Here is a 16292-nt window from a genome sequence, read left to right as displayed (position 1 = left end):
TGGATTGTGTATGTGTGCCATTCAGAGGGTGATTGGGCAAGACAAAATATTTAAGTGCCTTTGAACGGGGTATGGTAGTAGGTGCCAGGCGCACTGGTTTGTGTCAAGAACTGCAACACTGCTGGGTTTTTCATGCTCAACAGTTTACTGTGTGTCTCAAAAATGGTCCACCACCCAAAGGACATCCAGCTAACTTGACACAACTGTGGGAAGCACTGGAGTCAACATGGGCCAGCATCCCTGTGGAACTCTTTCAACACCTTGTAGAGCCCATGATGAATTGAGGCAACCCAATATTAGGAAGAACGTTCTTAATGTGTTGTACATTCAGTGTATGGGATAGGTATACTGTAGTCCCCTTCACTTTCACAGGTGTACGAGCTTAGCCAACCTATGCATCCTCATTTGACTCAAGCTCAATCAATGTCTTGTTACTGTATGTGTAGTTTGTCTGGATCTGTTGTTGTGGCTGGCTGCTGCCAGAGACAGGGAAAGAAATAATCAGGCTAACTCCACTGCCTGAGAGCTAAACAAGCACCCTAACCAGATTAGGAGACAGGGGAAGTCTTCCATCAGTCAGACAGTCTCCTCCTCTCCCTCCTTTTCCCTCTCCTTCTCTCTAGCTTCTTCTCAATTCCTTCATTGTCACTCTCTCGGACGATACACTGTGCTTTCGAGCGCTTTGCTCTACTTCTGCCCCCCCGACATAATCTCTAATACTCCCTTCCAGAAACCTGTGATGCAGCGTTTCCAAGAAACATTCCAGAGAAATTCTGAAAATGTGTCCTTCTTAGCCAGCTCTCTTCCTCTGAAAGACATGCCATCTTCACTGTTGCCTTGCCTTGAAGGAAGTGACTGTCAACAAAGGGTATCTATCATATTACAGAGGCAAATTTGGTCCCTCTATCCAAGAACATCCTGTTCAAGTCTCCAGCCAAAGTCGATCTAATATCTATGTCGTTGATGCTCGGCTCTCTAGATAGATGCAGGGAGATACTGGCTAGGGGCTCATGTTTCTAGGTGGAAAAGTTATACTGCACTGTCGCTACCTTACAGTACAACCAAGGTGCAAGTCTTTTTTCTTTTCGCTTTATAACTCTTAGTATTTCTCATGTTGCAGTTTTCCAGGTCAGGGTGGGTGGATGGCAGCTGTGTGGGTTTGGTTTCAGAAGGCCTGCATTGCAGTGGAATGGCTGTGGAAGACGCAGATGCAGGGCCACCACACCACAGCTTCTGCCTCAGCTTGCCGGGGTGGTCGGCTGGCTGCAGGGACAGGGAGGAAGTACCTGGGAGGAAATGTGCACAATGGTGTCTGTCTGCCTGTCTGTCTGCCTGTGTCTCCCTCCAGCAGAGAAGAGAGAAGACAATGTGGCATTCATCTCACTGCTGGCTTGCCTCTGACGCTAAACAGAGTTGATCCTGGTCAGTCCCTGGATGGGAGACCAGATGCTGCTGGAAGTGGTGTTGGAGGGCCGTAGGAGGCACTCTTTCCTCTGGTCTAAAAAAAAATATCCCAATGCCCCAGGGCAGTGATTGGGGCCATTGCCCTGTGTAGGGTGCTGTCTTTCAGATGGGACGTTAAACGGGTGTCCTGACTCTCTATGGTCACTAATGATGACATGGCACTTATTGTAGGGGTGATTGTCCTGGCTAAATTAACAACTTGTCCCTCGTGGCCACCTAATCATCCCCAGCTTCCAATTGGCTCATTCCTCCTCTCCCCTGTAACTGTTCTCCAGGTCGTTGCTGTAAATGAGAATGTGTTTTTTTTAACTGGTAAAGTAAGAAAATAAAAAACAACAATAAAAACAATGGCAGCAGCACATCTCTTCATTCAAAGACTCAATCATGGACACTCTTACTGACAGTTGTGGCTGCTTTGTGTGATGTATTGTTGTCTCTACCTTCTTTCCCTTTGTGCTGTTGTCTGTGCCCAATAATGTTTGTACCCTTTTTTGTGCTGCTACAATGTTGTGCTGCTGCCATGTTGTGTTGCTACCATGCTGTGTTGTCTTAGGTCTATCTTTATGCAGTGTTGTGTTGTCTCTCTTGTCGTGATGTGTGTTTTGTCCTATATTATTATTTCATTTATTTTTAATTCCTGCCTCCGTCCCCGCAGGATGCATTTTGCCTTTTGGTAGACCGTGATTGTAAATAAGAATTTGTTCTTAATGCCTCCGTGTAACGGTTGTCCTCCTCCTCTTCGGAAGAAGAGGAGGAGTAGGGATTGGACCAAAGCGCAGCGTTGTTATACGACATGATATTTATTAAACAAGACGAAAACTAAACACACTTGAGAATTTACAAAATAATAAACGAAGTCAACAGACCTGAACAAACGAACTTACATATACACGAAGAACGCACGAACAAGTACAGACTAGACTAGACTACACAAACGAACGAACAAACGAAACAGTCCCGTGTGGTGCACAGACACAGACACGGAAGACAATCACCCACAAACAAACAGTGTGAACAGCCTACCTTTATATGGTTCTCAATCAGAGGAAACGTCAAACACCTGTCCCTGATTGAGAACCATATAAGGCTAATTACCAATGAACCTAAACATAGAAACACATAACATAGAATGCCCACCCCAACTCACGCCCTGACCAACTAAACAAATACAAAACAACAGAAAACAGGTCAGGAACGTGACAGAACCCCCCCCCCCCAAGGTGCGAACTCCGGGCGCACCCCTAAAACTCAAGGGGAGGGTCTGGGTGGGCATCTGTCCGCGGTGGTGGCTCCGGCGCAGGACGAGGACACCACTCCACCATTGTCTTTGTCCCCCTCCTTAGCGTCCTCCGAGTGGCGATCCTCGCCCCCGACTCTGGTCTAGGAACCTTAACACCGGTCCCCCCTAGATAACTCAGGACATAGAGGTAGCTCAGGACAGAGAGGTAGCTCAGGACAGAGAGGTAGCTCAGGACAGAGGGGTAGCTCAGGACAGAGAGGTAGCTCAGGACAGAGAGGTAGCTCAGGACAGAGGGGTAGCTCAGGACAGAGGGGTAGCTCAGGACAGAGGGGTAGCGCAGGACAGAGGGGCAACTCTGGACTACTGGCAGCTCCGGACTGAGTGGCAGCTCCGGACTGAGTGGCAGCTCCGGACTGAGTGTCAGCTCCGGACTGAGTGGCAGCTCCGGACTATAGGGCAGCTCCGGACTATAGGGCAGCTCCGGACTATAGGGCAGCTCCGGACTATAGGGCAGCTCCGGACTATAGGGCAGCCCCGGACTATAGGGCAGCTCATGACTGTAGTGCAGCTCATGACTGTAGTGCAGCTCATGACTGTAGGGCAGCTCATGACTGTAGGGCAGCTCATGACTGGAGGGCAGCTCATGACTGGAGGGCAGCTCATGACTGAAGGGCAGCTCATGACTGGAGGGAAGCTCATGACTGGAGGGCAGCTCATGACTGGCTGGCGGCTCTGGCAGCTCCTGGCTGGCTGGCGGCTCTGGCAGCTCCTGGCTGGCTGGCGGCTCTGGCTGCTCATGGCTGGCTGGCGGCTCTGGCTGCTCATGGCTGGCTGGCGGCTCTGGCTGCTCATGGCTGGCTGGCGGCTCTGGCTGCTCATGGCTGGCTGGCGGCTCTGGCTGCTCATGGCTGGCTGGCGGCTCTGGCTGCTCCTGTCTGGCGGAAGGCTCTGGCTGATCCTGTCTAGCGGAAGGCTCTGGCTGCTCCTGTCTGGCGGAAGGCTTTGGCTGCTCCTGTCTGGCGGAAGGCTCTAGCGGCTCCTGTCTGGCGGAAGGCTCTAGCGGCTCCTGTCTGGCGGACGGCTCTGAAGGCTCATGGCAGACGGGCGGCTTTGCAGGCTCAGTACAGACGGGCGGCTTTGAAGGCTCAGTACAGACGGGCAGTTCATGCGGCGCTTGGCAGACGGACAGTTCAGACGGCGTTGGGCAGACGGGCAGTTCAGGCGCCGTTGGGCAGACGGGCAGTTCAGGCGCCGCTGGGCAGACGGGCAGTTCAGGTGCTGCTGGGCAGACGGCAGACTCTGGCCGGCTGAGACGCACTGTAGGCCTGGTGCGTGGTACCGGAACTGGAGGTACCGGGCTAAGGACACGCACCATCAGGCTAGTGCGGGGAACAACAACAGGGCACACTGGACTCTCAAGGCGTACTATAGGCCTGGTGCGTGGTACCGGCACTGGTGGTACCGGGCTGAGGGCACGCACATCAGGGCGAGTACGGGGAGAAGGAACAGTGCGTACAGGGCTCTGGAGACGCACAGGAGGCTTGATGCGTGGTGCCGGAACTGGAGGCACTGGACTGGAGACACGCACCACAGGGAGAGTGTGTGGAGGAGGAACAGGGCTCTGGAGACGCACTGGAAACCTGGTGCATGGTGTAGGCACTGGTGGTACTGGCCTGGAGCGGGGAGGTGGCGCCGGAAATACCGGACCGTGCAGGCGTACTGGCTCCCTTGAGCACTGAGCCTGCCCAACCTTACCTGGTTGTATGCTCCCCGTCGCCCGACCAGTGCGGGGAGGTGGAATAACCCGCACCGGGCTATGTAGGCGAACCGGGGACACCATGCGTAAGGCTGGTGCCATGTAAGCCGGCCCGAGGAGACGCACTGGTGGCCAGATGTGTAGAGCCGGCTTCATGGCACTTGGCTCAATGCTCAATCTGGCCCGGCCGATACGAGGAGCTGGTATGTACCGCACCGGGCTATGCACACGTACAGGAGACACCATGCGCTCTACTGCGTAACACGGTGTCTGCCCGTACTCTCGCTCTCCACGGTAAGTACAGGGAGTAGGCGCAGGTCTCCTACCTGACTTCGCCACTCTCCCTTTTAGCCCCCCCCCAATACATTTTTGAGGTTTACTTTCGGGTTTCCTACCGCGTCTTCGTGCTGCCTCCATTCGCCGGTATCCCTCCTCGCACTGCGCCAGAGAATCCCAGGCGGGCTCCGGCACTCGCCCTGGGTCGATCGCCCACCTGTCGATCTCCTCCCACGTAGTGTAGCCCAGATCCTTCTCCTGCTTCCGAGCTAGCTCCTCAAAACGCCGCCTCTCTGCTTTCGCTGCCTCCAGCTCAGCTTTGGGGCGGCGATATTCTCCTGGTTGAGCCCAGGGTCCCTTTCCGTCCAATATTTCCTCCCAAGTCCACGAGTCCTGGTTTTTAGGCCGCTGTTGCTGGTTCCTCTCACGCTGCTTGATCCTTGGTTGGTGGGTGATTCTGTAACGGTTGTCCTCCTCCTCTGCGGAAGAAGAGGAGGAGTAGGGATTGGACCAAAGCGCAGCGTTGTTATACGACATGATATTTATTAAACAAGACGAAAACTAAACACGAAAAACACTTGAATAAACTACAAAACAAATAAATGATGTAGACAGACCTGAACTAGAGAACTTACATAAACACGAAGAACGCATGAACAAGTACAGACTAGACTAGACTACACAAACGAACGAACAAACGAAACAGTGCACAGACACAGACACGGAAGACAATCACCCACAAACAAACAGTGTGAACAGCCTACCTTTATATGGTTCTCAATCAGAGGAAACGTCAAACACCTGTCCCTGATTGAGAACCATATAAGGCTAATTACCAATGAACCTAAACATAGAAACACATAACATAGAATGCCCACCCCAACTCACGCCCTGACCAACTAAACAAATACAAAACAACAGAAAACAGGTCAGGAACGTGACACTCCGTCCCCGCAGGATGCATTTTGCCTTTTGGTAGACCGTGATTGTAAATAAGAATTTGTTCTTAATGCCTCCGTCCCCGCAGGATGCATTTTGCCTTTTGGTAGACCGTGATTGTAAATAAGAATTTGTTCTTAACTGACTTGCCTAGTTAAATAAAGGTTAAATAAAAATAAAATAAAGATACAAAGATATAAAGATGGCAGAGAGAAAAGCAGAGCGCAGCAGAAATCTGCTGTCATACAGACAGTAATATATATATATACTGCCATCTTATCTGCCTGGCTGGCTGCAGGGGCCATTTAACTATTATTATAATGGTAGGCTACAGCAAACTGCTAATGAAAACTGGTGCAGGGCGTAACAGTAATGAAATATTTCCTATAATGCTCTTAGGTATTTTGTCTCCTTGTAGCATGCTTAGCTGCGGACTATGTTAGGCATGTGAGGAAAGCAGGATTAGAGCTGAGGGAAACCCCTGGCTGAGTGTTCTCTCTCTACTGTCTGCTACTAGAATACCCTGCTATGTCACGCTAGTTCTACCCCAGTACATGTGATGCAAATGACTGTGATTAAATGTAATTGAATATAGGAATGAATGGTGCCTGTGTGTAATGTAATTACAAAGCGTGCTTGGGCCTAGACTGGGCTAATAAAGAGCCATGTCGTTTTATTGAGGCTGGGGGGAGTAAAGGAGGGGGAGATCATTGACATTGACGTCAAACACTCTGCCTCAGATGTAACCCTTTGTGAGCCAAAGTCACCAGCTTAGACCAGGAAATGATATCTAAATCTTTGTATATTTGCTTTTTTGCTTCTGTGTTGGGAGATCAGGAAAAGCTTTTTATCAACAATACTATCATTTGTTATTTCAGGTGTATTTTAACCCAATGTGCGATAACACATTCCATAATATCCACTACCATCAGGATTTGTAACAAGGAAATAACCGTTGTCACTGATTACGACGATGTAATGTATGTCTGTCTGTCTGAAGTAACATGACATCCAATCCTTCACTTAGGCGCAAACAATCAGGCTAATCACAAAACATGCCCCTCCCACACACACACTTCATTGAAACTAGAGATAAACCTCCTTAAATGATTGTGCTTTGTTATGCACATTCTATTAATATAGATTCTGACTCACTCCACGTATCACTCATTCACCACATGCAATATTTGTTGTTCAGTTTACGATTCCATTCTCTTTATTTCACTCAACTGACATCCACCCACCCGAAAGCCTGAAGGCTGACGCAGTCTCCCCAGCCGACTACATCACACCACATAAAGCAGAGAGAGCCATCTAACTCCTCAGCCTCGACACATTGGCTGCATAACACACTGCCCGGCATCCTAATGCCATTGTATCCAAGAGACACACTTAGGGTGGTTTATCATCTTAACATTCTGATATTATTTCCAAGGAATGAGACATCCCAACGTCATCTGCAAACAGGATATCTTTCTGACAGTGTTGTCTTATTAAAGCTTTACTCCAAAAGGGATTTAAATTATTCACTATTCTACAGGTTTGTTTGTAAACAAGATAACAGGAATTCTGGGTGGAAAGCATCAACAAGCTGTCAAATTATCCCTGACAGATACAGTATTTAACAGCACGGAAGACGACCCTTAAAAAAATGCAATGCAGAAGTGCTTTAATATACACAGAATGAAAACAATATGTGGGTAATGCAGAGAGCTGTAGAGGGACTGCATGCATGGTGACTCACCCTGACAATGTAGGAGGCCCCAGGGCCTGTGATATTCTTGTCTGGGTGCAGCCATCCCTGGGAGGGCTTGTGGATGAAGCTGCCCTTCTGGTTGAAGTCCTCCCCTCCCAGCCACATGCCCTCCACCCTGGTCCTGCGGTTCATCCCTGTCCTGAAGCCGTTGTGGCCCCCAGGGCTCCCTGTGCCCTCTGCAGCCCCTGCTCCGTGGCCCCCTGGACTGGCTGAGCGCATTGCAGATCTCTGCCTGCTGATAGCCTGTAGGGAACAGGGGGTGACACACACAGGGTCACAGGAGTTCAAAACAGCAGCCAGACTTGCCACGGGACCACTGGGGGCCGAAGGGCCACTGGGGCCGTGCGAGCCCTGCGATGAGGGGGCCGCAGTCTTGCCGGAGTCCTTGCATGAGCTTGAGCTGGAGCTGGAGCTGGAGTTGGAGGGGCTCCTGCTCAGCAGAGTGTTGGAGAACTTCCACTGAGGCATCCTGGGGATGAGCATGCAGAAAGTGGTGGTGGCGTCCTGCTCCCCGTCCAGGCAGGGGGAGTCGGCTAGGGCCGGGGCTGCGGAGGAGGACCCGGGGATGGACTCCAGAGGAGGCAGGGGGGGCAGCAGCAGGCTGGGGGCGGAGGAGAGGACCACAGGGGTGGCCACAACTTTGCCGCTCATGGCTAAGCTCTGCATCAGGTCGTCGGAGGAGGAGGTCACAGAGGCGTTGCGAAAGCGGCCATACTTTGGCTTAAGTAGCATGCCCGGAGGAGCAGCCTGAAGCAGAGGCTGAGAGGGGCTGACAGAGGATGAGGGGAAGGGGAAAGGGGGGAGGGGGAGAGGTGCAATGGAAGAGAGGGGGGGAAAAAATCTGCAAAATCTTCTGGAAAGAGCTGTATCCCCTGTCAATGTTGAGTGAGTACTGTCCAGTGCTCTCCCACTCACACACAGTCTCTCTCTCTCTCTCCTGCCTCTCTGCATCTGAGCTTCTCCCTTGCTTTGGCTCGCTTGCACGCACCCCCACTCACTCTCTCTCTCTCTCTCTCTCTGGGTGATGTCATTGTGTTATTGTTCGTTTATTAGCCCTGCCCAGCTGCTCTCAGACAGCATTAGCTAACACATATCTGCCTGAGCCTCCCTCCTAACACACACACACACACACACACGCATGCGCACACACAATCAGTATCTACATGCAGCGCATAGAAACCAACATTATAATGTCCCCACATGTGGGAATGACAGAAAGATAGAGATTTTCCCATCATAAGACATACCTTAGGCAATGGCTGCAAAAGCAAAACATACATGAATGCAATTTTTAACAAAGACCATCAATTCATGATTTAGTGAAAAGAGTCAATAATCTCTTAGCCACATAATAATACTTTAACCACATTAACATCACATTTATGGGACTGAATTGTGCTGCCAGTAAAATAATACAAAACATCTGTGACTTTGACAAAATGCAATGAATTATCAGTGGTTGTAAAGAAAAACGCCCACTATACCTGAAGTCTTATCTCAAATCAAAATGTAATTTTATTTGCCACATGCTTTGTGAACAACAAGTGTAGACTACCAGTGAAATAGTTACTTGCAAATTCTTTTCCAAAAATCCAGAGTTAAAGACAATTTTTTTTTTAATTAAACAGAAATAGTAACAGAGGGAATAAATACATAGTGAACGAATAAAAATCACAAGTAAAAATGACATGTCTATATAGAGGGAGTACCAATATCGAGTTGATGTGCAGGGGTACCAAAGTAATTGAGGTAGCTATGTGCATATAGGTAGGGGTAAAATAACAAGGCAACAGGATAGATAAGACTGAGCTGTAGCAGCAGCATATGTGGAGCAGTTGCAGCAGCGTATGTGGTGAGTGTGAAAGTGTGTGTGTGTGTGTGTGTGTGTGTGTGTGTGTGTGTGTGTGTGTGTGTGTGTGTGTGTGTGTGTGTGTGTGTGTGTGTGTGTGTGTGTGTGTGTGTGTGTGTGTGTGTGTGTGTGTGTGTGTGTGTGTGTGTGTGTGTGTGTGTGTGTGTGTGGTCAGTAAGCATGTGTGCACATGTTATGTGTGTGTGGGCATATGCAGTGTGTGTGTGTATCAGTATAAGTATATGTGAGTGTGTGGGTAGAGTCCAGTGTGCATAAAGAGTAAGTTATCTCTCTGCTCTCTACACTTCTGGTTCCATAGTGGGATGATGATGACTGAGAGCATCATAAACTCTTTGACAATCTTTTCTTGCCTTGAAACTGTCACAGTAAACAAATAACACGAAGTACTCTTTTCCATTGTGTGGTTGGTATATTTGGGGCGGCAGGTAGCTTAGTGGTTAGAGCGTTGGGCCAGTAACCGAAAGGTTGCAAGATCGAATCCCCGAGCTGACAAGGTAAAAATCTGTCCCTGAACAAGGCAGTTAACCCACTGTTCCTAGGCTGTCATTGTAAATAAGGATTTGTTCTTAACTGACTTGCCTAGTTAAATAAAGGTATAAAAAATATGTTCTGTGTGTAGGTGTTTACCCCCTTATGGTAAGGTTGTTCTATAACAACTAAAGGCTACAATAATTCAGCAAGTGGTTACTTAACTGCAACTAAAGGTCAACAATAGCTGAGAAGATGTGAAAACATCTGAGTAGAAATGAAGGTACAGAAATTCACTTCTTCTAACTAGCTAAAATTGTAAACAATTCATTCAGATTTATTATATGAGTGGTGATGGGTAAATTTTGCCACAGACTCATCCAAATGGTGAAGTACAACATCCAATTTGCAAATGCACACATATTGATTCCATGTCCTAAAAACAGGCAAAATCTAACAATGCTAGCATTGCAGCAATACTCAGAATTACTCCCAGCACATGTGACCTCTCTCTCCCCATGTCCCCCCCTTCCCCACCCCTCTCCCAAGAGCTATCCGCCATCTTCTAAAGGAGCCTGCAGGAGGAGACCAGACCTTTTAGCTCCCCACTCTAGTCCCCTCATATTCTCTCAATTTCAGGTTACCATGGGAGGGGGAGAGTCGTCTACAAAAACCCTGACAAAGTGGGTTAAGCCGGGATTTGTTCTGCTCATCTTTTGGGGAAAAATCTTTGGTCACAGCAGAAGAACATGTTTCGTCACACAGCAGATAATCAAACCCAATGTCATATTATCAGACACACAGGAAGTGGACTTAGGATATAATAATTTAAATCTGAAACCATTCTACTCTGGAACACACAGCACTACTCAGCTCTAAACTGTCCAAAATAATGGATGAGAGACACAAAGTATCAGGTATGAAGGTAAGACCCAGATGCAGACCACGTCAAATAAACAATAGTTTAATATCCCAAACAGGGGCAGGCAAAAGACATGACAAGGCAGGCAGGGGTCAGAAACCAGAGGTGGGGCAACAGTACCGGGCGGCAGGCAGGCAGGCTCAGAGTAAGGCAGAGGTCGGTAGTCCAGATGGTGGGAAAGGTACAGGTCGGCAGGCAGGCTCAGGGTCAGGCAGAGTGGTCAGGCATGCGGGCGGGCTTGGAGTCAGGACAGGCAAGGGTCAAAACCAGGAGGGCAAGAAAAGAGAAACTGGAAAAAGCAGGAGCTGAGACACAAAACGCTGGTTGGCTTGAACAAACAAGATGAACTGGCAACAGACAAACAGAGAACACAGGTATAAATACACAGGGGATAATGGGGAAGATGGGCGACACCTGGAGGGGGGTGGAGACAATCACAAAGACAGGTGACACAGATCAAGGTGTGACATAAAGAAGCAAATAATCTTGTTTAACTGATAAAGATAAGTACAAAGTTATTTCAATAATGAAGAATGTAAAAACTGAAGAATTAACACATTAGAGTCTACTAAGCTGTGTGGAACATTTAAGGCACTAAACTGTCTCCATATATACTGTACTTCCCCCAAAAAAATTTAACTGGTACCGGGGACCTTCAGACAAGTCTGTGGGCATCCTAGAGCAAAACAACTGACATGTATGTGTTTGTGAGAGTCTCACCTTTCCACAGATGGGTAATATTAGTGTGTAGTCCAAACTTTTCGGACGCCTCAGACAGAAGTTGGCAGATCGGCTGTACCGATTTCAGAGTTCCAAGACGCTTGTGGGGGACATGGAGCAAAACAGAGAACACCATCGTGTTCTCTTTCAATAGAGGGGTCATAATAGTTGTGGGCCAAACTGTTCGAACGCTACAGACAATTCTGTGAGAAGACCAATTTTCGGGATGTCTCATGGTCTGACAAATATCGCTCTAGCTCTGACACCTTTCACCGCAGATGCGGAAGTGCGACATCGGCAGATGCTGTATATTGAGACACATCCAATAAATAACTCTAGCTTAAACTGACAGATTTTTATGGGGATTGTTTTATTATGTTAATTATTGTATATGGGTGCACGGACATCAACTCTAGGGGGTTTAGCAGGCTTTTTCAATTATAATTGTAATGGCCAACAGACTCACAACACACTGTTTATTTATTTTTATTTTTTATTTATCCATTATTTTACCAGGTAAGTTGACTGAGAACACGTTCTCATTTGCAGCAACGGCCTGGGGAATAGTTACAGGGGAGAGGAGGGGGATGAATGAGCCAATTGTAAACTGGGGATTATTAGGTGACCGTGATGGTTGAGGGCCAGATTGGGAATTTAGCCAGGACACCGGGGTTAACACCCCTACTCTTACGACAAGTGCCATGGGATCTTTAATGACCTCAGAGAGTCAGGACACCCGTTTAACGTCCCAGTGTTGCACACTGTGCACAGCCCTAGTGAGACCTAATGAATTCATACAGTTATTCCACAGTGACCATTATTCCACATTCTACAGCACATAAACAACAGCTAATGTTTAAAAAGAATTTAGAAAATTCACCTTTATTTAACCAGGTAGTTAAGTTCTCAATTACAACTGCGACCTGGCCAAGATAAAGCAAAGCAGTGCGACAAAAACAACAACACGGAGTTACACATAAACAAACGTACAGTCAATAACACAATAGAAAAAATATATGTACAGTGTGTGCAAATGTAGAAGAGTAGGGAGGTAAGGTAATAAATAGAGGCATAGAGGTGAAATAATTACAATTGAGCATTAACACTGGAGTGATAGATGTGCAGATGATGATGTGCAAGTAGAGATACTGGGGTGCAAAAGACCAAGAAGATAAATAACAATATGGAGATGAGGTAGTTGGGTGGGCTATTTACAGATTGGCTGTGTACAGGTACAGTGATCAGTAAGCTGCTCTGACAGCTGATGCTTAGAGAGGGAGATATCTCCAGCTTCAGTGATATTTGCAATTCGTTCCAGTCATTGGTAGCAGAGAACTGGAAGGAAAGGCGGCTGAAGTAAGTGTTGGCTTTGGGGATGACCAGTGAAATATACCTGCTGGAGCGCGTGCTACGGGTGGGTGTTGCTATGGTGACCAGTGAGCTGAGATAAGGCGGAGCTTTACCAAGCAAAGACTTATAGATGACCTGGAGCCAGTGGGTTTGGCGACGAATATGTAGCGAGGGCCAGCCAACGAGAGCATACAGGTCGCAGTGGTGGGTAGTATATGGGGCTTTGGTGACAAAATCGATGGCACTGTGATAGACTGCATCCAGTTTGTTGAGTAGAGTGGTTGGAGGCTATTTTGTAAATGACATCGCCGAAGTCAAGGACCGATAGGAGAGTCAGTTTTACGAGGGTATGTTTGTAAGCATGAGTGAAGGAGGCTTTGTTGCGAAAGAGGAAGCCGATTATAGATTTAATTTTGGATTGGAGATGCTTAATGTGAGTCTGGAAGGAGAGTTTATAGTCTAACCAGACACCTAGGCATTTGTAGTTGTCCACATATTCTAAGTCAGAACCTTCCAGAGCAGTGACGCTAGGCAGGCGGGCGGGTGCGGGCAGAAATCGGTTGAAGAGCATGCATTTAGTTTTACTAGCATTTAAAAGCAGTTGGAGGCCACGGAAGGAGTGCTGTATGGCATTGAAGCTTGTTTGGAGGTTTGTTAACACAGTGTCCAAAGAAGGGCCAGATGTATACAGAATGGTGTTGTCTGCGTAGAGGTGGATCAGAGAATCACCCGCAGCAAGAGCAACATCATTGATATATACAGAGAAAAGAGTCGGCCCGAGAATTGAACCCTGTGGCACTCCCATAGAGACTTCCAGAGGTCCGGACAACAGGCCCTCCGATTTGACACACTGAACTCTATCTGAGAAGTAATTGGTGAACGAGGCGAGGCAGTCATTTGAGAAACCAAGGCTGTTGAGTCTGCCGATAAGAATGCGGTGATTGACAGAGTCGAAAGCCTTGGCCAGGTCGATGAAGACGGCTGCACAGTACTGTCTTTTATCAATGGTGGTTATGATATCGTTTAGGACCTTGAGCGTGGCTGAGGTGCACCCATGACCAGCTCGGAAACCATAGTGGAGAAGATACGGTGGGATTTGAAATGGTCGGTATTCTGTTTGTTAACTTTGAAGAGGGGGATGACCATGGCAGCTTTCCAATCTTTGGGGATCTCAGACGATACGAAAGAGAGTTTGAACAGGCTAGTAATAGGTGTTGCAACAATTTCGGCGGATAATTTCAGAAAGAGAGGGTCCAGATTGTCTAGCCCAGCTGATTTGTAGGGATCCAGATTTTGCAGCTCTTTCAGAACATCAGCTGTCTGGATTTGGGTGAAGGAGAAGCAGGGGGGGCTTGGGTAAGTTGCTGCAGGGGGTGCAGAGCTGTTGGCCGGGGTAAGGGTAGCCAGGTGGAAAGCATGGCCAGCCGTAGAAAAATGCTTATTGAAATGATCGATTATAGTAGATTTGGTAGATTATAATAGATATAGTAGATTCGGTGGTGACAGTGTTTCCTAGCCTCAGTGCAGTGGGCAGCTGGGAGGAGGTGCTCTTATTCTCCATGGACTTTACAGTGTCCCAAAACTTTTGGGAATTAGTGCTAGAGGATGCAAAATTCTGTTTGCAAAAGCTAGCCTTAGCTTTCCTAACTGACTGTGTATATTGGTTCCTGACTTCCCTGAAAAGTTGCATATCGCGGGGGCTATTCGATGCTAATGCAGAACGCCACAGGATGTTTTTGTGCTGGTCAAGGGCAGTCAAGTCTGGGGTGAACCAAGGGCTATATCTGTTCTTTGTTCTACATTTTCTGAATGGGGCATGCTTATTTAAGATGGTGAGCGACAGCTAACGGTTTAAGGTTAGGCTTTGTATCCAACCGTGATAGGAGAGCATGCCCTTACGAAGAAAACTCATGAATTTTACATGTGATCACGTGAAGTGCTCCAAAAACACGTTTTCATATGATTACATGTGATCTTATGTGAAGTTAATGTGGTAACGTGATAACCTTAAACTACACATGTGAAAATGGGGTCACATGTGAAGTGTTACAAAAACACTTGTTTTCGCATGTGAATTTTTACATGAACTCATTTCCACATGTTTTTTCTGTAAGGGTGTTAACATGAATGACCAAATAATTAACTGAATCACCCATTATCTAAGTAGAGGGCAATCAACCAACTAAAGCATGCCACCCACTCATTAAGGCAGAGCATAACTCCATGGCTAGCTCCTCATACTGTAATACACTAAGGTCATTTGAGCTCAAATTTAATAAAGACACGAAATTAACCTGGCGACTTCCTCCAACAACCCAGACTTTGAAATGAAATACACAAATGTTGTTTTTCCCCACACTATATTACCTCAGTCAGCAGTAGTTCATCAGAGGACATTGTTTTGTTACTGCTGATGACATGGAGGCATAGTTCAAAATAGTTCAAATCTGACACTAATTGAAAAGGCAACACAGGGAACATTTGATTACAACGCAAAAGGTCACATACAAATGTCAAGAAATAGCTTGGTTCATTTGCAAGCAGGACTAAGTCAACTTTTTGCAGCAGTGGAAGTTGAAAAGTTTCAGTGCATCATAAAATTGCTTGTGGTGACAAAAATTACAAATGCATGAGATTTGAAGTGTGTGTGCGCTGACATTTTTAAAAGAGCAAACAAATACAATACACTGTACATGCTGTAAACATAAGTCCTTCTGAGGGAAGCAATAGACTCACCTATATCACAGACACTTGGAGAGCGGAGTGAAGGTGCCCTGACTTGAAACAGTAACCCAGCAAACTAAAACAATAAGGAAGTTCAGAGTACGCGAGAGAGCGTACCAGCATTGTGAGAATAAGACCCTTCTGCTCCAGAAATGGCAACAAGCTACAGTTACCACACGTCTTATACACACACACCACCTCCTAAACAACCAATCACATCACTTGCTTGTTTGTGGCATAGGAGAATTGAGAAGTTACTGATAAACCAGATGTCAACAATATGTAGGATGTGACTGATATAGAGAGAGTAGCCTCAGACCATGTTGTACAGTATCAGAGGTAATGCATACTATCTAGGCCTACTGCTACTTTGAGTTGGAGGAGAGTGAAAACAGGTGCCACAATATATAGCCAGAATAATTTAAATCTATCAAAAAAGTTAGCAACATTTCAGACCATACAGGCTTATTTATAGAAATGTAGGCTATTGCATATTGACCAGAAACCAGTCTTCTGTGAGAATACAAAAAGTGTGTGTAGACTTTTTAATACACACCAGACACAGTGAAAAACCTTTTCTGATCAAATTGAATACATCTGTATCTGTAATACTTAGTGTGTTTGGCAATGCAACTAATTTGTTTGCACTACAATACAAGGAGCTAATGTTCTCCTGGTTTTCAGTGTGCTGTGCCACTGCAATCATCAGGAGAATAAGTCAAGCTGTGCATGCACTACATCTCATTAGCAACCATTACAGAGCCCAGAGATGTGATTACAACTAGCAAAAACACACTCTCTGGGAAT

At 47.0% G+C, this 16292-nt stretch overlaps 1 protein-coding gene across 4 annotated transcripts in view; it reads right to left on the bottom strand.

The window, feature by feature from the left end:
• Positions 1-15652, bottom strand: part of shc2 (SHC (Src homology 2 domain containing) transforming protein 2) — a 29142-nt gene extending 13490 nt beyond the window's left edge. Inside the window, exons 1-3 of one of the 4 annotated variants that reach the window (XM_038999364.1) lie at positions 15498-15652; positions 11412-11511; positions 7420-7674 (exon numbers count right to left, since the gene is read on the bottom strand). In XM_038999364.1, coding sequence (XP_038855292.1) covers positions 7420-7650 — 231 coding nt within the window. In that variant the 5' untranslated portion in view covers positions 7651-7674; positions 11412-11511; positions 15498-15652. Of the gene's footprint in view, positions 1-7419; positions 8201-11411; positions 11512-15497 lie in introns of those variants that run through there. The other 3 variants (XM_038999361.1, XM_038999363.1, XM_038999362.1) reach the window with 3 other exon arrangements.
• Positions 15653-16292: the final 640 nt, after the last annotated feature.

This window comes from Salvelinus namaycush, chromosome 8, assembly GCF_016432855.1.
Source record: "Salvelinus namaycush isolate Seneca chromosome 8, SaNama_1.0, whole genome shotgun sequence".
In the NCBI taxonomy this organism is placed as follows: Eukaryota; Metazoa; Chordata; class Actinopteri; order Salmoniformes; family Salmonidae; genus Salvelinus; species Salvelinus namaycush.
The sequence above is the reverse complement of the archived record's forward strand: the minus strand, read 5'-3'. Positions and strand labels throughout refer to the sequence as shown.